General features: G+C 33.6%; 3 protein-coding genes across 13 annotated transcripts; 2 read left to right on the forward strand and 1 right to left on the reverse strand.

Annotated features, from left to right (window-relative positions):
- Positions 1-208: 208 nt before the first annotated feature.
- LOC123201518 (bromodomain and WD repeat-containing protein 1-like) lies at positions 209-5,756 on the forward strand. 11 transcript variants are annotated; one of them, XM_044617063.1, is made up of 10 exons: positions 209-837; positions 1,653-1,725; positions 1,809-1,856; positions 1,944-2,021; positions 2,183-2,225; positions 2,318-2,416; positions 2,700-2,768; positions 2,870-3,191; positions 3,566-3,699; positions 4,408-5,756. In XM_044617063.1, the coding sequence occupies exons 4-10, from the start codon at positions 1,975-1,977 to the stop codon at positions 5,080-5,082; spliced, it is 1,389 nt and encodes a 462-aa protein (XP_044472998.1). In that variant the 5' UTR covers positions 209-837; positions 1,653-1,725; positions 1,809-1,856; positions 1,944-1,974; the 3' UTR covers positions 5,083-5,756. The 11 variants fall into 11 exon arrangements, with proteins under 11 accessions (XP_044472998.1, XP_044472992.1, XP_044472991.1 ...); XM_044617057.1 differs by having other exon boundaries at positions 209-483; positions 609-837; positions 1,809-2,021; positions 2,180-2,225; XM_044617056.1 differs by having other exon boundaries at positions 209-483; positions 614-837; positions 1,809-2,021; positions 2,180-2,225.
- A 1,371-nt stretch (positions 5,757-7,127) lies between these two features.
- LOC123202391 lies at positions 7,128-10,092 on the forward strand. The gene is made up of 6 exons (XM_044618311.1): positions 7,128-7,584; positions 8,246-8,413; positions 8,510-8,635; positions 8,794-8,991; positions 9,312-9,476; positions 9,643-10,092. Exons 1-6 carry the CDS (start codon positions 7,318-7,320, stop codon positions 9,985-9,987), a joined length of 1,269 nt encoding a protein of 422 aa, XP_044474246.1. The 5' UTR covers positions 7,128-7,317; the 3' UTR covers positions 9,988-10,092.
- A 3,260-nt stretch (positions 10,093-13,352) lies between these two features.
- Positions 13,353-18,117, reverse strand: LOC123202214 (RING finger and transmembrane domain-containing protein 2-like). The gene is made up of 9 exons (XM_044618045.1): positions 17,737-18,117; positions 16,950-17,581; positions 15,841-15,917; positions 15,565-15,733; positions 15,270-15,358; positions 14,893-15,057; positions 14,703-14,780; positions 13,964-14,067; positions 13,353-13,818 (listed from the first exon to the last, which is right to left on the reverse strand). The coding sequence occupies exons 2-9, from the start codon at positions 17,560-17,562 to the stop codon at positions 13,713-13,715; spliced, it is 1,401 nt and encodes a 466-aa protein (XP_044473980.1). The 5' UTR covers positions 17,563-17,581; positions 17,737-18,117; the 3' UTR covers positions 13,353-13,712.
- Between the last annotated feature and the right edge of the window lie 4,002 nt (positions 18,118-22,119).

Consider the following 22,119-nt stretch of genomic DNA (forward strand, 5'->3'; position numbering starts at 1 on the left):
ATTTTTTCTCCTCCGGATGTCAGCCCATTACAGGAGAATGAATCCACGCTCCTTGAAGCGCGTATATTATCCAAACATGTACATCTGTCTGACTGTGATTCCAAGGAGAGTTTAAAGTACAGCCACCACATTCTCTCTCATGTTTAATGTTTACACTCTTCAGCTTGTCGTGCTCTCAAAATATTTCTTTTTTATATATTTTTTTTTCCCAATTGATTATAGAGATTGCGGTACATGTGTAACAGGGAGCAAATAAGAACAACTGCGATTTGTGAGGGGTATTGACTGCCAAATCTCATATTTTGTGTAAAGAAGAAAGCAAATCAATTACAAGCTGTATCTCTTAAAGTGCATTGTAAAGTCTACTCCTTTGCCGGTTACATTCCGCAAAATTCACCTTTCCTATAAAGCTAAAACAAATACCTGATGACCTCCCATATTTCTGATTTCTTATCTTCTTCAGTTTTCAACATTGTCTTCCAGGTGGGTTCTTCAAAATGCATGTGAAAATTGATTGAAATTTGTGAAAGAAGTGATTTTTTTTAGTTTTTGTTCTTTTAAGAATGTGTTTGTGATTGTGATTGTATAAATGGTGGGCTGTGTATAAGAAAAGTACAAATGTCGATGTGGAAAGAAGGGCAGAGGAGAACAAGTCCTCGAATATCTGGTTTGGATGCATGCAAGGTTGAGCCAATGAAGCGCGTGAAAATTGGAGTTGGTCCTAGTACAAATGCTTGCATAAATGGACCATCCTCTCACACAAGAGCCAGGAAAAAGAGAAAACTCAGACCTCTTCAAGATGTGGCTGCTACTTGTGTTTCAACCATTGCTCAACAGGTCTGCTTCCTTTTCTTTCACATTTATAGCAGTGTAAATTTTTCTATTTCTATGAAATTTCATTTCTGTGTCTCTTGGTCATGTTGCTTGTGTTTTCTTTTTCTGTGTTGTACTCTTGCTTTTGGGGTTTTAATAGGTGACAATTTTACAAGTTGGTAAAGGAAGGTTCATTGACATATTATTTCTCAGCATTTTTTTAGATTTTAGTACTGGGAGATTTCAGTCAATTATTAACCAAATGCAGACAAAAGTACTACTGTCGGCCAACAGACAAGCTCAGTCTAGTTTGCTGTGCCATGATTCACTCTTTCACTGACTTTGTAGTTATTTTTTCCTTCCACCATGTGATTGATTCAGCAATGGGGAGTGAAGCTTTTGTTTTAGTATTGTGTGAACTTTTAACCACCCTTCTACATTTGGTTTTAGCTTTTCCACATAGGCATTCCACCTCTTCCCCAGCTAAAAGATTGTTACTTTTTTCTTGATTTATATCAATACTACTGTTTTATCTAGGAATTCTGGGGGCACCATTATGTGGAAAATCCACAGTTTGGTTGAATAGGCTTAATATTTCTCTAGATTTTAGGAGTTGTGATCTTTTTTTTTTTTTTGGGAATTATTGTCATTGTGCTGAATTAAAGTCGAATTGCCTCAATGATTCACTTGGCATGCACCCTATTTCTGCTAAAAGGACTAGTGATACCGAATACCTTTAAGTATCGCTATCAGTACTTCTGCTTGTTTCTGGTTTTTACTTACGGATTTTCTACCATTGTAAATAATGCAAACACTCCTCAAGTTGTGTATAAATACAGTCTCAAGATCCCGAATTATATGGTGTGAATGAGGATAAAGAGCAAGGTCGTAAATATCATCCAAGTAATAATGGCGAGACTTCATGTGTTATTGCAATGTAATTATAGACTATTCTTTTATATTAATCTGAGAACTTGAATGGCTTCTTGTATCAGATAAACCACTTCAGCTGTGTGATGGAGGCAATCAGCCTACTTACCCTGGTTACTCTCATTCATTCTATTAAAATTTGTGAAATGAAGATCGATCATTCCAAATTAAATGATATATATCTTCTTTCTTGACATCAGATCCACCATCAAGTGGCCCATCTACCCATGGATGCCAGAAAAACACACACTTGAGGTTATCCTTGACATACTACAGAGGTGGAGATTCTTTTGAATGAAACTGTTTCTGTCATTTCTTGGAAGTTGAATCCTGATGTTGCTTAGTTTGAAGGCTATATGACAAATATTTTTGTAGTGAATTCCTAAGAGAAACTTATATTCATTAAATTTACTTTACATGTTCCTTTTCGTATCAGGAGAGACACCCATGAAATATTTGCTGAACCAGTTGACCCCGAAGAGGTTTGCAATTTCTTGTTGCTTTTCATCTTGTCAAATCATGAATACCTTATTCCCTCTTTCATGCCTAATAGGGTGGAGTTGGCTGTGTTTAGGTGGAGGATTATTGTGAAATCATCAAGGAACCTATGGATTTTAGCACCATGAGAGCTAAACTTCATGAAGGGATGTATACAAGTCTCGAACAATTTGAGGTTTGCTCTTTTCTTTAGAACTAGTTCTCTGTTTCCAATTCTAAGTTCAATCAGTTTTCATCATGGTCTACTGTTATCCTTCTATTCTTTTATGCATGACTACATAGCTCAGCTATTTAATGTATCACAATTGTGGCTTTCAAGTAGCCAAGGTGGTTTATATATTAGTTTTAATGACCGATAACTGCAATATATTTGGCTATAATAGACTGCAAACCTATTCAAATTACTGGAGACTTTGATATCTTAGTTTTACTGATTATTTTGTCTAACTACCATGCAGCACGATGCACTTCTGATATCTAGAAATGCTATGCAATTTAATTCATCAACCACCATTTATTTCAGACAGGTATGATTATGATCAAATCTCTGTCAAAGTTTGGAAGAGATATTTTAGAATTATTTAATATGACAATCCAGATCTTGGATATCAACTCTTTAATTTAACAGGCTCACGCAATACACAAATTAAGTAAAAGAGTTTTTCGTGCTGCTAAAACAAACCCAAAGAATTTTGAATCGGAGTTCTCAGAAGCAGGACGAAGGACTGTTAGAAGGCTGCAAAGTGAAGCCGGAAGTCCAATTATTTATAGCTCAAGTCCAAGGCTTGCTACAAATTTGAGATCCCATAGCACAACTGTTAATAATTCATCAAAAATTGTTTCTAATTCATTGAGTGGTTCATCAAATCTCAAGAGAAGTAGTCAAGGAAACTCGGGGTGCTCTGGTGCTGCAACTTCTGTTATTGAAAGAAATCTCGAAAAGCTGGCTGGTAAAAAGTAATTTTTGGGAAAAGTTTCAAATTTTATTTATTTATTTTTAGTGACTCTGGAGGACAATCTTAAATGCTCCAGTGCTTATTTCTTTCTTTTGTTTTTTCCTTTAGGTGAATTGTCTGTTATGGTTTCTAAAACACATAGCTTTCTCATCTTGAAACTTCAATAGGATTCTAGAATCTAGTTTTGCTTATGCAGTGTCAAGTTTTCCAACATTGATTTGCATATCCTTGTCTGACACTGAATAAAGCTTCAATTGTGAAGTTTTCTAAGCTGCCTTGAATTTTTTTAGTAGCCCTTAATGTTATAGCAGTATGGTTGAGAATTTTAGATTCTTTATTACTCTTCTAAGTTAGTTCTTCTGTGACAGGTGCTAAAGACAGTAGAAGAACTAACTTTTCTGGGGTAGATCGATGTTCTACATATAATACCTGCACACCTTCCCCGAATGAGAATGATTCAGTTGTGTCAATAGCACATGATAATTCGAAAGCTCTACAGCATGTGAGTGTTTTTTGCTTTTGTTTGTGTTTTTAACATAAGGCTGATGACTCGTATACGTCTTATGACGCACCATGTGATACATAGGCCAGGCCTTGTAGTGGAGCAAACTCTATTTTAAACTTCATCCAATTTTTTTTTTTTTTACCCTCAAGATCTGCTTTCATTAATAAATCAAATGATTGTACTGTTCTGATTTGACAAAGACACTGAATGCCCAACACGGTGCTTTTAAGTTGTATAATTTAATTCCTTTAGGAGCTTTCTTACTTCAGATAGACCCTACTTTCAGTGGAGTTGTTCAATCATTTAAGATACATAGTGTGTAAAGCTATTGCAATTTCTTTCCTTTTTCTTTAGATTCATCTATCTTTAATCTGTTACAGGCCTGATGCAACAGAACCTTCGATTTCAATTAGGTTTGTTAACAATTATTTGATGATTTTAAGTTGCTTTCCCTAATCCAACTAAAGTTTTCGATGATTTCATAAGTTGACCTGCCATTTGAGAAAAGCTAATTTATCCCATTACTTTTAGTGCAATAGCATATTTCTTCCTAGTTCCTTCTAATTCATGGATTCCACCTTGTACATTGTATGATGACTGCCTTTTGGATTACCGACTTGTATGTTAGTTATTAACTTCTTTGGTTTTTCAAAATTTGTGCCTTTCTATATACGAAGCTGAAAAATTGATTCTCTTTTTACGTAGGTAAATCAGCAGGATATTGGTTTTACAGAAAGCTTAGTGCTGTTTGTTAAAGACTTAGGACTAACGGCCCAAATGATTGCCAGACAGAAGTTACATGGATTGTCCACTGCCAGTTTTCGGATTCCAAATTCTAACTGTTGGCTTCAGACTCCAGGTTGTCAAAATCCTCCTTCATTTGCTTCAGCACAACAGAGACCTACTACTCTGGACACAACCTTCAGTTCTTTGACATCTCATAATCAATCTGATCACCGTCAAGGACAACGAACTTTTCCTGGAAACAGCAATGACCAAATTGGCCTGTGTGATATTGATAAAGGAGGGAAAGCTTTTACTGGTGACAGATTGGATACACATTCCCCTTCTGCAGAAGCGGAACCCAACATTGAGCAGAGGAAAATTCCTAGTGCGTTTGGAAGGATCTTTTGCACCGGCAGTGCAATAAACACTGTAGGTGTTTTAGGGAGCAGCGAGGTTCATAAGGGTGAAAATAGTGGGATTAAATTGAGCTCAAACTCTGCTTTGCTTGCTGCTAGAGATTTGAATTTCTCACTTTTAAAAGACGGAGTGTTAAAAGACACAGGCGATAAATCATTGATCATATCAGACGAGAACAACTTTAGTAATCAACCATGGAGTATTCTCCATCAGACATGTCCAGTTTCACCCTGCTAAGCAATGCCAGTTCATCATCACTGTCTGGGCCTCTACGAACTGCAAGTATGTCAATAGGCATCTGCTGCATAACACGAAAGCTGCAACAAACTGGATTCATCAGGTATTAGCCAATCCATAAATTCAAGCCAACCTTCGCCACGTGTTTCCCATTTTACTTTTTATCTACCACACTTGAAAACATGATTGGATCAGATGAACACCTCCTCAAGGCAAGATAGCTTATTGCAGCAATGCTCAGGTTCTTCAGCTATAAGATATTGAACTTAAAAAAGAAATGTTTTGACATTTTCACAACTGGGGATCAATCGAGCGAATAACAAAGATGGAGATAGATAGGCCTTTCCTTATAACCACGAGTCTACTTTTTATATAGATGTATACAAATATGTGAAGACTTTGTCAATTCAATGGGATAGAGACTTAAAGTAGTGCTTCAAGCCTAAATCAATAAAGAAAATGATCCATCCTAGGAATGTAGAAAACATACACCAGACTGGGTAGGAAATCAATGAAACCAAAAAAAAAAAAACACCTGATTTATTATGCTTCATCCAAAATCTGTTTATATTTAGCTGAGTCTGTATTATTTAATTATTTTCTTACGCATAATAATGTATTTGATATAGAGTTTCATACTTATAAGAGAATAATATGTTTATGTATGACCATCATGAGTAATGTTTATAAGAGAATAATATGTTTATGTATGACCATCATGAGTAATGTCTAACGGGTGACACCTTACTGGTTAAAAAATAAGGGATGGATAATAGATAGCTAAACCTATGGGTTACCACCGATGCCTGATCTACTCACGAGGAAGTGGAACCTTATCCATTGATCAAAAAACAATACTCTTATGCCTTATCAAAGAAATGGGCGTAATTCAAAAAGGCCAAAAGGCTTGTTTTAGCACAAAGCATAATAAAATCTCAAAGTTCTATCCTCTAATTTTAAAAAACTAAAATATTCACCTATAAGTCAATTTTTATTAAAAATTTTAATTTGAATTAAAGGTAAAATTATCATTTATTAAAAAAATTAAAATTTTATTATATTTTTCTTCTCAGATTTAAAAATCTCATAATTTCTTCCTCCATCCAAAGTTTGAAAAGTGACAATCTCCCCCTAGGTTTTTTTTCTCTTCTCTTTGGCAACGATTTATTGTCTCTGATCATCGGTTATCTTTCCTCTCGTCTTATCTCTCCCTTCCCTCTCCAGCGTCTTTGGTTGAGATAAAGATGAAATCGTCTTCATTTTAGACAAAGACCGTTCATCTTTGTCTTGGGTGAAGAGAGAAGGGAGAGAGACAAAAAATGAGAAATAAGGTAGGAAAGAGGACAACTAACAATAAAAGATGGCGAATAGTCACTAGAGAGAAAAGGAAGAAACCCTAAGGGGAAAATTGTCACTTTTCAAACTTTAAGTGGGGGAAAATTGTGAAATTTTTAAACTTGAGGAGAAAAAATGATAAAACTTTAATTTTTAAATATTTTTTTAATAAATGACGGTTTTATCTTTAATTCTAACTAAGATTTTTAACAGAAATTGGTTTGTAGATAGATGTTTGGGTTTTTGAAAATTGGAAGGTGCAACTTCGAGATATCCTTATACCGGGGGTGGGAACAAGTCTTTTGGCCATTCGAAAAACGGCCGTTAATCGCATCGAAGGAACAAACTTCAGTCAATGGCTCGAAAACAAAACCAATCATCATCATTTTAACATATCTCTAAAACGCTTGAAGATGTTACATAGAATGTAAGTCCTTCTTCAATCCAGTTATGGTATTGGTATCTTGTTCACGAGCTTATAGGTAAATTTTACAGAAATAATGACACTTAAATAATTTCCCATATATTACCAACCTGATATTTTCACGGGCTCGTGATGGAATCCTAATAAATATGGAAAAGGAAAATGGTGACTTGGTAAAGTGAGAAATGAAATGATGATGTGGAAAATATGAAAACCGTAAGCACTATAAGTTGAAGAGTGAAAGCTTAGATTGCGGAAGAAATCCAAGGGTAAAGATGGGTTGAATTGAAACATAACAGGGTTGGTTAGTTTTTATGATGCTTCATTAAAAATAGGGAGAGTTGGAGTTCGTCGGTTGTAGAATTCTCTGTTGGAAATCTTCGTTTTTCTAGTTTCTTCATCTGGGTTGTCGTTGTTGTTGCTGGTCGAGGTGGTGGCGTCGGCGGTGGCTGTGTCAGCATCTCAACTTTTCAGAAATGGCATACAGGAGAAGACATGGAATAACGAAATCATCCACTTTCAAAGAGGAGATTTATCATCCACCAGACAACAACAACATCAATAGTAACGGTGAAAATATTATTAAGGCATCACTTCCAACCTTGAAAACTTCTTATTCGTTTTCACCATCATCAGCAACACAATCCTTAGCGGCTCAGGTGAGCCCTGCATCAGCCGCTCATCGTGATTCATCTCCTTCTTCTGCACACCCTCTTTTCCCATCTGAGACTCAAGAACCCAAGGTTCCCTTTTCATTTTTCACCATCAACCTAAGGATCTGTTTCTGCTTTTTTCTTTTTAAATGCATTATACATACATACATACATACATACGTACATACGTAAAAATCAGTTGCATGCTTTAGAATTTTCATGGTTGGTTTTGTTTTGTATGTTAATATTGCCCCCAGGGTGCTTTTGGTTGATGCAAAATTCTTGTTGTAAGTTCATTTGCACAACTAAGTAATGAGGAAGTTTTTTCATAATCTGGATTTGCTTACTTTGCTTTGAGACAGAATTTATAATGATGAAAAGAAATAAATAATGCATATAAATTCTTCTGATGTGTTATGAATATGACAACTTTATCAAGAATTTTTCTTCTAGGATCTTTTATTTGCAAATAATTTTGCAGTCTTTTTGCGAATCTGTATTATACATACATACATACGTACATACATACATGTATATATATATAAGTACAACTTATATGCGTATTATACATGCATAGATAGATAGATAAATACATAATTTATAATGATGAAAAGAAATAAATAATGGCTATAAATTCTTCTGATGTGTTATGAATGTGACAACCTTATCAAGATTTTTCTTCTGGGATCTTTTATCTGCAATAAATTTTGCAGTCTTATTGTGAATCTGTATTGTGAATGTGATGTGGTAGAGTTTTACTGCCCATGAGGATGTATCGGCAAGAGATGACTCCAAAGGATTTTGGGGGGTTCTAGCCCGGAAAGCCAAATCAATTCTCGAGGATGAAGAGTTATCACCGCAATCTGGATCCCCGGCAAAGTCTAGGTGGCAGATGTCCGAGACCTCAGCAGGTGTCCAGGTGATGATAAACTTAAAAAATTTTGCATTTCTTCAATTCTTTTCCTTTTGTTCTTTGTTTATGTTCTTTCTCGATGTCTTTTCCCTTTTACTGCAGTCCCAGCAACCATTCCAATCATCCGCCGGCACTGGAAATTGGGACAATCCTAGACTGCAGGGGGGCTTGGATAGAATTGCATCTTCCCTTAATCAAACTGGTGACACCTTTGAAAAGCCTTCTGAGGTAAAATGCCTTAGATTATGTTTTCCTAGAGGATTGTGCCCTTGGTCTTTAGTTCTATTTTGCATTGTTTTTAATTACTCAAGATTTATGAGGTTCTGAATAGTCAGCTTCCTTTAAGTGTTCAATTTAATTGTTATCACTTTCTCTGATCTCCCCAGGAAGGTCGAACGATTGCGGAAAATAAAACTGCAGATGTTACTCAAGAAACCGGTAAGCTTCATATTAGGCAAAAAGGAAGCACCAATGAGGAGCAAAATCGAGCTCCTGCTGCAAATAGCACATGGCAGCCTGTAATGCAAACAACACAGTCACAGAATCAAACTTCCCAGGAAACAAAACTCAAGGCATCTCGCGACGTAAGGTGGCAACTATGTTATTGTGTGTAACTGGTTCATGAAAAATGAATTGGTCTAATTTGGAAAATGTCAATCACGTTAAAATTTTGAAGTCACTTTAAGCAACCCATCAGAAGTCATTACTGCATACATCTTGTCATTCAGCAGTTTAGGATGTGATTAGAGGAAAGAAGGGACAATTCTGATTTGCATTATTGCTTGGTATTAATCCTATTTTCATTGCTTTTGAATCATTAGTGGAAGAAAGAGATTTTTATGATCCAAGTTTAATATATCTCCTATCAAATGAAATGCATGCTGGACTTTGTTTCGGGTTACAGGTTGCAATGGCGACAGCTGCAAAAGCGAAACTTCTTCTTCGGGAGATAAAAACTGTTAAAGCAGATCTGGCTTTTGCAAAGCAAAGATGTACTCAACTGGAAGATGAGAATAAACTCCTTCGCGAGAGTCGTGAGAGGGGGCAAAACCCTGCAGATGATGATTTGGTAAACATACTTTTTCCTTTATGCAGTGTCAGTGAATTCAAGGCCAATATGTTCTTATGCTTCTCTGATTCATATCTTAAGTGTAACTTTCTATACTGGCACATTTAGTCAGCAGGCTGATTGTTCAATTTATACATGTTCTGGATATGCATATTTGTTACTGCAGGTTCGCCTGCAACTCGAAACTCTTTTGGCTGAGAAGGCTCGACTGGCAAATGAGAACTCGATATATGACCGCGAGAACCAGTTCCTTAGGGAGATTGTTGAATACCACCAACTCACAGAGCAGGATATTGTGTATTTGGATGAGGGCAGTGAAGAAGTGACAGAAGTTTACCCCAACGTGTTCTCTGATTCCCAACTTGAAGAATTGACAGAGGAAATCTTTCCAGTCCTATCAGAAGGAAGAGATGAAACTTCACAAAATGATGTCCCAACAAATCTACTACCTAGTACCACCGAGGTACCTGAAGAAAATGGTGCAAAAAAACCCTCCAAATCATCTGTTTGATTTTTAGTTTTATTCAAATAGAAGTTTGTACCATTTGTTCCAATGTTTTGCTTATCTTCAATTTCTTATTTTTTGGAATGAGTTGTTCTTATTTCAAGCACGTAATTTGTGTATGCAATTTTTTGGATTTGTTATTAAATAATAAGTTGGAACTTCTTAATCTTCTGTTAGTTTTAGTGTTTGGTTGTCATGTGCAAATGACAGCATGGATGGATTTGAACCAAATTCGAACAGAACCAGTTTAAGTTTGACTTTAATCTAAAATATCTATTTAAGTTCAAGCTTGCTCGAATTGACAATAAAATCATCGGAAAAAATGTTAAAAAACACAAAAAAGAAAATATCGTGATAAAAAGAAAAATCGCTAAAGAAATGAATTTGAAGAAGATTTACAAGTGACATCCTAGATTTAAGTTGTTTCAACTCAAACTTAATTTATTCAAATTGAACATCGAGTTAAGACCAAACAAGCTTGACTCATATATAAGACCAAACAAGTTTGGTTCATGTCCAACCTTAAACGAAAGTCCAAATTTGTTGAATTTGATTGAACCCATAGAGCTAGACATGACAAAAGAATATCATAATTACATGATTGAACCCATAGAGCCAAATTTGTTGAATTTTATTGATAATTCTTCGCTTGTGACAGAGAAATACCTTAAGTACATGATAAAAAATGTTCTAATATATTATAAATCAGTTCATTTATATAATGTACAATTACAAATATAAATATGATATATATATCATCATCTACTCGTTCTTAATGTCAAAATTCTTGAATTCTTCGAAGATATCTTTTGCAACCCCATTTTGTAATTTGAAGTTAGCTTTCACCCGATCTTCATACACGTGATCATTTGGATCATGTGTGGGTGTAAATTAGATCATTTATCATCTAACATGCGTCTATCTGCACTAAAAACGGATTTTGATGTTACAATAGACACCAGAGAGGTTGGTAGATCTCAAGTTAGCTTATCTCAGATCATAGTAGCAAACATAGAAAAACTTTCATGATTTGTTTTCTATCATGCCAAAACATCTAATTTCTCATCATTATATCATTTAACAATTTTTAAATAATGATTAATATTGATATAATTATAAAACTCACTATAATTTGAACTTTAACTCATAGGTTATTTATCTTTGCGTAAAAGTGATCATATACATGAACTTTTTCTATCAGAACTTACCTCAAGTTTTGAACTTTGTATCATCCTTCCATATTTATTTTCATAGATACTATGCATTTCTAATAAAAATTCTTAGATATTGTCTATACAATTACTGTTGGTAATTAATAAATTATCATTAATAGTATCTAATAAAATTTTTACTCCTATTATTTTTGTCTTAAGATCTAAGACAATGGTAACAACATAAAGTAAAAGAATTTTGTTCCAATATTTTTAAAATTTTTATTTCATTTGTCGAAAGATATTTTGGAAAATATTCTGATATCAATACTCTTTAAAAATATCATTAATTTCTAACATAATATACAAAATTAAACAAATAGTTTGATATTACATATTTGAGCATTGGTTTGTGGTTGTCTTCAATGACTCTAACATGTTCATTAAAGTCATGAGAATCTCTCAATCATAACCTGTAAAAAAAAAAACATGATTTTTTGAATTTTTTGATTGGTTATTAAATAACCATGTTACAAATATTTTATACCCTTCGCATGTTTTCAACATGAGGCATATTGAGTTTCCCCTAGCTCTAACATATGTCCCTTTTTTTTTTTTGTCTTAAACCTATCGACTTACATTATTTATGATATGTTTAAATATGTGATGGGAATGATGAAATATATATGATAACACATCGAATTGTTAATATCTTACTTTAATCATGTATAAACCATCTTGAGTTATTAATTAATAATATGATATGCACATTTAATATAAAATAATTTTGCATTAAATGGAACAAATATTAGATTAAACATTAATCTAATAACTCTGTCATTATTTTTTGTATTATCAAAAGTCATTATAAAAATAGAATTATTAATTGTATATTCATTAAAAATATTACTAATACTTGATAAATTATAAGACCACTATGTGGATATTATAAATTTCTAAATACAATTATTTTTTTGCACAACTGTCAATCAAAATCAATACAACTGTCAATCAAAATCAATATAATGTGCAATTGCGCATAGGTATTCTATATCTTGATTTGTGGCAATCTATAAGTTTGCAGGTATTAAAGTAACACCATTAAAATTACAAAAATTTTCAATAACTTTTAATTTCATTAATTTATAATTTTTAAAAATGTAGAATCTAAAATTAGAGGTAGGAATTCTTTTAAATGCGGGTTGAATACTATTATGCATTATTCATTCTAATATTTCATCTTCAATGTAAGAAAAATGTTGGTTAAAAGTGACAATATATATGCTTATGTAGTCTTGCATTTTCATTTAATTGTACATAACAGTGAACATTTCTCTCATATGCTTAGAACCACTTAAAGCTCCTACTACATTGACACTGAGACTAACAAATCGTAGTCTAGTGAAGGCAATTTGTTATTATTCTCTCATCTCGTGTAAAAGTTTTTTACAACAATCTGTAATATGCTTACAAAGATGTCCTCTGCCTCTCGAATTAACATCTGTTAAACATGAACCATAATGTTTGCACATTACTCGACTAATTATTTTTCCATCGATCGTTTCTTAAATTTGATCAAATGATCTCACACCATAGGCTTTTGCTTTCTTTTTCTTCCTGTAAAATTGTGGTTATCCCACTTTCATTTGTTGGTGTCCGTGCTCCTATTCCACATGGATCATCAATAACATTATCAACACCATAATATTTATACAGATAAAACTCATTTGAACCTAACTCAATTTATAAAATAGTTTGATAAATGAAATTATAAAAAATAATAATTGATTAATAAAATTAAAAAGAAAACTAAATTATAAATACAAAAATATTCCTTGCAAATTCAGAGAGTTTGAGAATAAGAAATGAATAAGTGAATATAAGATTGGAAAGGATGAAAGATTGAGAGATTAAGAGTGTTCATATAAATTTTAGGAGGGGGAGGAGAGGTTTACATACAAAAAAAGAAAATTGAAAAAACAATAAAATAATTAAATTTCTTGCCAGGCCAATAGTCGTTGGCCTAATGCAAAACAGTCTCCTCTGCACCTACAGGGCCGAAAAATGTTTTTTTAAAATAAGCACGGCCACAGTAACAGACCGTCCCCTTTCAGGCCGTGCTTTTTAACCGGGCCTCGGCCCATGTGCCATGTCTACATGGAGCTGCAGAGCAAAATCCCATTTGATCATTCCAAGCATAAAGTCAAACACAAACTCAAATCACTTAAAAGTTTTGTAATTCAAACAGAGATAAATATATTCCTTTCAATGTTGAGTGGGGAAGCCTCCAATTATGGCAACTGAACATTTGACCTTTTATATTGTTAGTCTTGAAAAAAAGTGGAAAAAAAAAACCTGTAACTTAATGACCAGATTAGATACATTCAACATATTTCCATCTTCAACACAACATATACTAGGAGAAAATTTTGTTGGCACCCATGAACAAACCAGAGTTAGTACAGTCATATTTACTGGCTTAGGTGACAAATCAGGAGAAAGGAGAAGAAGAAGGCTTCCTGAAACGAATATTCCTGAGCTTCATGGCAGAAAAACTTCCTCATTTTCACATTAATCACATTAGAATATCTGGAAAAACAAACTAGTTGATCCATCGCCAAATGATCTAAGATCCGCAGGCTTCACTAACGCCCTGCACAACGGGCAAGTCCTTTCCCGTTCAAACCTGCAAACACAGGTGTCAACACTATTGCCTTTTTTTACATCACACGAAGGATGAAAAAAAAAAATTATTTAACAAATAAACTTTATGAATCCAGAGTCAGAAGAACAATAAGAAAAGAATGACAATAGACAACCAACAAACTAACCATTCAGAGACACAGTCTTCGCAAAATATATGTTTACAACGAAGTAGAATAGGAGCATGCATCTTTTCCTGGCAGATAGCACACAGATCCCCAGCTGCATTTACCTGCATCAGTAAACATGTAGCTTAATTCACATAGATAAATTTCCGCTCTAAGTAAAGATAAACAATCATAAAGAGTCTAAGATACAACTCTAGACACTTCATGATCTCAAACCAACAAATAATGGCGGCACACAATGGAGTATATTACATGCATCACAAAACAAAGTTATTACAACATATGCCTAGCATCTCAAGTGAAAATGCATCCGAGATGGTAAGAATATTGACAATAAAAAATATCTAATATAAACACAGCATTATTTGGAATATTGTTACAAATAAAATCAACTCATGCTTTTAATGCAGCATGTTCTATAAATTAGAGAAGCTAACCACACAAATTTCCCATAAGTTTTCAAAAATAAATTGCTGATTTCACAATCAAGGTTCTGCTTAAGAAATAATTCTTTATAGCTTCACTTTTTCTGCACTGCCCTTTTCTTCTTTATTCATTTCATTTGTTGTACAATGGATTTCATTTGTAGAGTTCAATCATATCAATAGTTAAAATGAATTTGGTAATATAAATGAAATAAGATATTAATTTGCCTGGAGAAATGTTTCACCTGCAAATAATAGACTAAAAATTCAGGTCATCCAGTAGCTTGAAATGAGGGAAAGGAAATTCAAACTACCTGCTCTGACGTTGCATAAGCCCCATAATGAATCTCTTTACGTGACAATGCCTTCAGTGCAGCAAAGAAGGATTGCACCTGAAATCACCATAACCATGTAAGTGGGAAAAAAGAAGAGGAATGAGAACAGTATAAGTTAAGCCACAATCTCTACTTAAGATGAACTCAATCATCTTGTGGAAAATCTTACCTTCTCAACTACAGATGTAAGCTTAAAAGTCAAGTACAGCCCTGTCATTAATGATGAGAAGAGGCTACCATATTCTTTGTTCAAGAAGAAACAATACCATACAGGCGTTGGCAACAAGGCACGATACAGCAGTATCAGGTATTCAACCAAAGTTAACAACTGACCCTGAAAAGAAAATTTTCTACTCTCATAGAGTGATGAAAAAAAAGGTAATTGAAAATAGAGAAAACCAAAAATTCTACTTGTATGAAACAATGATCAAATGACCAAGATAATATCATGTTCAACATAATGATAAGGAAAACACCAATTTTGTGAAGGTTAAACTGAATAGCTGGCATATAAATTTTCAGAATTTTGTATCATATATTACCCACCTGCTTCCGATAATTTCGGCCTCTACTGTTCTTGTAATACATTAACAGAAAGCACTTGAAAACCATTGCTGCCTGCCGGACCAAAGTATCTGAAAGGTTCTCATGTTAAGATAAGAGACTACTAAAAATAACTGGTATTCCAACATATCCAGGAATTATCTAATCAATAAGTAAATGCATAATATTAGGATGGACTAACTTCAATGTCACAAGATAAGACATTCAATATAAATACACTTTGAAGGGGAAAAAGAAAAGGAACCAGAAACTTATTAACTTGAAGAAAAGAACATACCATTCACTATGATGATGAAAATAGCATGCCAGAAAGGTGGAATGGATTTGGGAGGAAGCATGACCAATGGGTAGAGAAGATCATCATTCCTATACCACCAGTAAACACCAAGCACATGAAGTATGAATGCAATCGAGATGCCAATCAGTACAGAAACCTTTCTCTCTCCCTGCATACACCAACCATTGCACTGCTTTATTATACTGAGTAAAGAATGGTGAGAACTCTTCTTAGGTCCATTTTCCAATCAATCAATAATGATAGAATTTAAAGCACCTTCAAAGCTGTTTGTTTCCGTAGAATGTCATTTGACTTGAACATCACAGCAGCAATCCAAATAGTAACAAAGAAACCTGCCAGTCTCCACAAAGGGCATATATCACCAACTAGAAGAAAGCAATGATTGATTGAGCAACTCAAACATGACAAGAATAAAGAATAAGTAGATGAAACTCCAACAAATCCCATTTCAGGAATGACTCAACAACGCTTTACAGGAATTTAAATACAAAAACTTCAGCTGGAATATTCAGCAGCACAGAAGAGGAATATTACACAGACCATCTTTGATGGGAAGTAAAAATGTTAATTTGCTTGAGAAAATTAGGATATGAGACACTAAATTGTTCAAATTCTTTCTCTTCAAGAGTGTATGTTTGCTAGAGTAAGAGTGCATCTTCGTGTGCATGCACACACATGCATTAGGCTTTGAGGTGGACGGAGGAGAAAGAGTAGAGTGTCATTTTGCAAGCATGCACATGTATGCATTAGGCTTTGAAGAGGAGGTGAGACAAAAGAAAATAGTTTCAGAATGTAATGATGTATTCAGATTTTACACTGAAAAAACAGAGAAATATTAACCTTGTCATGATTGAAACAGAATGGATAGCCAGTTAACTTAAGCAATACCGAGACAGAGGAACTATCCATGAGACTGAAGTACTATTAGCTACATATCAAGTCTGCAGCATGAACAACCTACTAAAAGCAATCCAAACTTATCACTGGAACTCTTTTGAGTTTGAATTTTCATTTCACAAAAGAAATAAAGAATATTTACCATCAACAATCAAGATTACTTATTATTGTGTGAAAATCATCAATTTACAAAAAATTCCTGATAGCATTTCATCTCACCTCTGAAAACCGCTGTTGACAGATCAGAAATATTATCTATGTGACACCAAGTATCCTCCAAATCATTCTATAAGAATGGACAACCCAACAACTCAAGATAAAATAGAATTCCTATGCCTAATCCACAACATTTTATAAGCGAGAATGTTAGCAGCATCAAGCCAAATCACCTAAAATAATACCTTGACTATAGTTTCCACCACAAAGCAGATCAGCAAGTACTTGTAAAGAAGAGTTGAAAAGAATACCTTGCAAATGCTGGCGAATGAAGACGACCAGAAGAAGCAAAGAGAAAGGAAGAACTTGTTCAATCCACCTAGCAGCCTGCTGAATATCATATCTCTGATAAGATGAGTCCCTACCATTAACCCCGGCCCCTTCCCCAGTTTCTGCATCAACATTTCCATTAGAAGACTGTGAAGCACCTTCTCCAGCCAGCTCCCCTCGATCACTTATACCTTCTCCCTGATTATCAGCTGCCAAAGACACAGATGGCATTTCACCCTGACTACTCACTTCCCTCACCTGCCCAACCACCAATCCGGCAGACCCTCCCCTCTCATGTTCATGCTCCCCAGCGCCAATTATCCGAATAGAAACCTCTCCATTATTAGCACTGTTTACAGCAGAATCATCAACCCGATTATGATTACTAATGTGAGAAGATGAAAAACCCGCATTAATCAATGACTCTGATTCCTGATGATTCGCCCTCGTTCTCAAAAGACCGGAGTACTCCAATAAGGTGGATATTGGCGCCTGAATTATATTTGAAGCCGAAAACATTCCATATCTTCGTGAATTACTACTCGTTCCAGAAGAACTTCTATACGCGTCAGGATTGGTACCAGACGCTTCCATTTCTCTAGATGCCCTAACCCTAGCCATTCATTTATTATTCACACAATAAATATCACAATCAATCACAAGAATACCCTATTTTCAAAAAGTAAATGAACAATTTGCTTGCATAAGAAGAAAACAAAAAACTAAACAAAAAAAAACCACATTAAATATAAAAGGAATTACACATACCTTCGAAAGCGAAACTCCGTCGAGAAGCTTTGAGGAATTGTTTAAAGGAAAATTTCCATTCGATTGAAAACCCCAACCCCAAATCGGAAGACAAAATAAAAATGAGACGACGAAAAGTCAACAACCAAAGAAACACCGTCGTTTAACGGAAAAGAGGTGCATCGGAAGCTGAATCGGAGCTTCGCTTTTCCTTTGCAGCATCGAAAAAATTCAATGTTAAAATTAGATCGTCCGTCAACCAGACGAAATTTAGAAAAAGGAATGGTGGAACAGTTCAGGAGCTCGATTTTTTTATTTATTTTATTTTATTTTATTATTTTTCCTCTCTTGTTTGCCTTCTCGCTCTCTTAGCGAGCGCCAGAAAGACACAGAGGAGTTATGTTTTTGACAAAATAAAATAAAATAAAATAATACCAACACTTTTATTTTTTATTATTAACAGGCCCAACCGTATTGGGTAATTCACCCGGCCCAATTTTGATTCAAGTTGGGTCAAGCCCAAGCCTAAGCCCATCACCAATATTTATTCACCAATTCTGCTTATGATAAAGGCAATAAAGAGGCAAGGTGAGTAGGCGTGGATCTCACTTGGGGCAAAATTTAACAAAAGTCAATTTGAGCTCGATTTGGATTTAAGATTTTCAGCTCAAATCGAGTTAGGGACATTTGATTGGTAATCAGTATTATCAAAAAAAATATTTAAATATAAAAAAATTATTAGAGAAAATAAAGAAAAAAATATTGATGCAGAGTTAAGTCAAACAATGATTCAAGCTTGAATAGTTTAGATTAAATCTATGAGTTATTATTGATTCGATTGGAGATATAATTTTATTAAATGTTCTTAAAAATTAATTTGTGTATTTTTTAGAATATTCTTCATGTTTATAATATATTAGGATTTTTTTTACATTTATGAATTATTTAATTAATTAAAAGCCAAAGGACTTATTCCCACCCAAAGATTAGTGTTTTCTTAAGTTTTCATTCATTAATTTTGAAAATTTTAAACACCCACTCATTTATTAACTTTTAGAGTTAGTGTCAGAGGTAAAATCGTTATTTAGTAAGAATATTTAAAAAACTAAAACTTTAATCACATTCCCCCTCCCACCCCCCCCCCCCATCCTGCCCCCGAGATTTGAAAAACTATCATTTCTCCCCTAAGGTTTCTATAGTAACTCTCCAACGACATTCTCTTCTTTAGCTATCGGTGTCTCTCCCGATTATCTCCTTGTTGTCTTTGTCACAGTGAAAACCCAGGGAGAAAATGGTGATTTTGCAAACCTTAGGTCGGCAGGATTGTTAGTTTTTAAACTTGGGGGAGGGGGAATGTGATTGAAGTTTTTAATTTTTTAAATATTTTTACTAAATGATGATTTTACCCTACCACTAACTCTAAAAATTAACAAATAAGTGAGTATTTAGGTTTTTTAAAGTTAATGGATAAGAACTTGAGAAACCACTAATCTTTGAATAAGAATAAGTCCTTAGGCCTTAATTAAATTATTTTTTTAAAGTTATCATCTTATTATAATATATTTTAATGTAAAATACTTTTCATATTATTTATTATTTAAATTAAAAGTTAAAGTATTTGTGCCGAAGAAATTTAATATATAATAAAATTAATATTACTAATCTTTTAATACGTAAAGATAATAATACTTCACATTGCTAATAAAAAATTACCTAAAAAATAAATTAAGATAATACCAGTAATAAAATATAAATGACTAGGGTAATAAAATGTTACATTGATAAAAAGCCGAAGGACTATTTCCCACCCAAACTATGATGAATTCTCAAAATTTCTTCTGTTAACTTTGAAAAACTCATTTATCCACCCATGGGCCGTTAAACTTAACTGAGTCCGTTGGTCATATCATTTTCCCTCCAAACCCTAAAAACTAACACTTTTCCCCCAACCCAAGCTTTCAACAACTGCATATTCCCCCGTAGGGTTTCCAAATTCAAATCCAATTTTTTCGGCGATGACCGGCGCTTTCCAAGCACCTACGCTCCCTCCCCGATGGCCCCTCCTTCTGACTGTGTGGCCTCCGACGCTCCTAGGCGGCGTCGTCGTCGTCTTCGTCGACGACGATGACGACGACGACGCCTAGGAGTATCAGAGGTCGCACAGTTGGAAGGAGGGGTCGTCAGGGAGGGAGCGTAGGTGCTTGGAGAGAGTCGATCGTCGTCGAAAAAATTGGATCTGAATTTGGAAACCCTATGGGGGAATATGTAGTTGTTGAAAACTTGGGTTAGGGGGAAAGTGTTAATTTTTAGGGTTTGGGGGTAAAAAATAACTTAAATTTAAGTTTATTTTTAATATTACAGATGAAATGACGATTTTACCCTTGAATCCGTCAATCTGCCCTTTTTTTTAATAGTCTATGAGTAGGTAAACGGGCTTTTCAAAGTTAACGGGTAGGAATTTGCAGAAAAAGCATACCTTGGGTGGGAAATAGTCCTTTGGCCTTGATAAAATGTAAATTGATCAATAAGGTACTTGATTCACTTTGAAAAACGTTCACTTACTATGATAATTATATACCTCATCAATTTTAGACCCATTCTAAACTTGATCATAACGTTTTGACATGTTTTATATCTAACGATATTTGATTCAATTTGACTGAAATTAGGCAAAGCTCGAGCTTAAGAGCTACATGCTCAAGTTCATGCTCGAGATAGGAATTATTAACTCAAATCTAGCTCAATAAATTACAGTTAAATCTCATAATTTACATAATTATCAATTACTAAGATTTTACAAGTGTATGTTTAATCTTTTAAAAACTTTTAAAATTTATTAATATTATATTTAAATTGATCCTAAAACTTATGAGCTCACCGAACCAAGTAACATTAAGTTAAAGTTGATACGAATACAACACTCAAACCGTTAGAGCTCAAGTTTCGCTTAATACAAGCCAAACCACAAATAACTTGTGAGCGATTTGGTTGGCTTGTATTTATAAATCTAATCATGATATAGAATAATAGGGGTTAAAGAGCAATGTTTTAAAAGTCATATTGGACAAGTCAGTCTGATATAGAATCATTGACAAATTTGTTATGAATTATGACTAAAACATGTTTTAGTCATCAAACCAAATTGACTTGGGAGTAAGTTAGATGAATTATCTTAAACAACAATTCAATTATCTTGTTAGACTAATCTAACTAGTATCAACATGGCATTATATCAATGTCAGCATGACTAAAACTTATTATAAAATATTAATCAAGTTACAATTGTCACCCATCCACTCGACATGTCAGATCAATTAACTTATAAACCAACATTTTGATCAGGTGAAGACTTCATTTAGGTGTAAAAGCAACGTGGAAGAGAAGGTGAAAATTGGTTTGGTTTTGGTGTGAAAGGTGCTTCCCTTTTATGTTTGTAGTTGTAGCCATCCACCATGAAGGGAAATAATAAAAGGCAAATGGAATTTAGTTTGGTGGAGCCAAACAAGGACAAGAAAGAACAAAAATGACCATTCATTTTACTGGTAACAAAACGACGACGGTCCATCACGAGTCCATATTATTTTCTTGGCAGAACGACCAGCAGAAATAGTGGGTCCTTTTAATTTGTATAGTATTAACAAATTACTCTAATAATTATTTAATTATGATAACTCCACTCACAAGGTGCATCCCACATTGGACTAATTATTCGTATGTTCACATTAACATTCAAAGTCTACCTTATCAAGTAAAATTTTGAAATTCTTATATGATATATAACAAGTTTGACATTATGATTATAGTTCGTAAAAATATGAATTATTTATATTCTCATTTAATTCGTATTACGTTATTCTAAATTTTTGAATTAAAAATTTATTAAGCACGTACTTTATATGTTTCTCATGTTTTATCGTTTTTTACGTTTTTCAGCTTTATGAATTTTTTAAAAGTATAAAAATATCTCTTATATTTTTAATTAATTATTATAATATCATAATTATATAAAAAAAACATATTTTTTGTCATTCAAATCTCTAACCTTTCTCGATAATTTTTTATAATGATTGAGTCTTGATTATTATTATATTATATTATGTTTAATAATCAATTAGATATTTTATGTTTAAATTGTTTATTAGAAAATATATAAAAATATTAAAATTATGATTGATATTATCATATTTTTAAAAATGTATTATTGACGATGTATCATATTAAACTCATATATACACATTTTATATATTTTTCGTATCTGAATTTTATGAGTTTTTTTATAAACATATTTTTCATCATTTATAATATTATACCATATAATTCCTATACCGTTTTTTCCCATTACCGTATTTACTAATTAAGATTATAATAACCCAACAATAATTTTCATAATATGAATATACAAAT

This window comes from Mangifera indica, chromosome 18, assembly GCF_011075055.1.
Source record: "Mangifera indica cultivar Alphonso chromosome 18, CATAS_Mindica_2.1, whole genome shotgun sequence".
Lineage (NCBI taxonomy): Eukaryota > Viridiplantae > Streptophyta > Magnoliopsida > Sapindales > Anacardiaceae > Mangifera > Mangifera indica.

Excerpts from the sequence above, each read along its gene's own strand:
- LOC123201518 (XM_044617055.1), top strand. The coding sequence starts at position 1,915 with ATGATATATATCTTCTTTCTTGACATCAGATCCACCATCAAGTGGCCC. Across the intron at positions 2,022-2,179 it reads ATCCTTGACATACTACAGAG|GAGAGACACCCATGAAATAT; the intron begins GTGGAGATTCTT and ends TTTTCGTATCAG. Across the intron at positions 2,226-2,317 it reads AACCAGTTGACCCCGAAGAG|GTGGAGGATTATTGTGAAAT; the intron begins GTTTGCAATTTC and ends GGCTGTGTTTAG.
- LOC123202214 (XM_044618045.1), bottom strand. The coding sequence starts at position 17,562 with ATGGAAGCGTCTGGTACCAATCCTGACGCGTATAGAAGTTCTTCTGGA. Across the intron at positions 15,359-15,564 it reads TTTCATCATCATAGTGAATG|ATACTTTGGTCCGGCAGGCA; the intron begins GTATGTTCTTTT and ends AGAACCTTTCAG. Across the intron at positions 13,819-13,963 it reads GAAGACTGTGTCTCTGAATG|GTTTGAACGGGAAAGGACTT; the intron begins GTTAGTTTGTTG and ends CTGTGTTTGCAG.
- LOC123202391 (XM_044618311.1), top strand. The coding sequence starts at position 7,318 with ATGGCATACAGGAGAAGACATGGAATAACGAAATCATCCACTTTCAAA. Across the intron at positions 8,636-8,793 it reads CCTTTGAAAAGCCTTCTGAG|GAAGGTCGAACGATTGCGGA; the intron begins GTAAAATGCCTT and ends TGATCTCCCCAG. Across the intron at positions 9,477-9,642 it reads ACCCTGCAGATGATGATTTG|GTTCGCCTGCAACTCGAAAC; the intron begins GTAAACATACTT and ends TTGTTACTGCAG.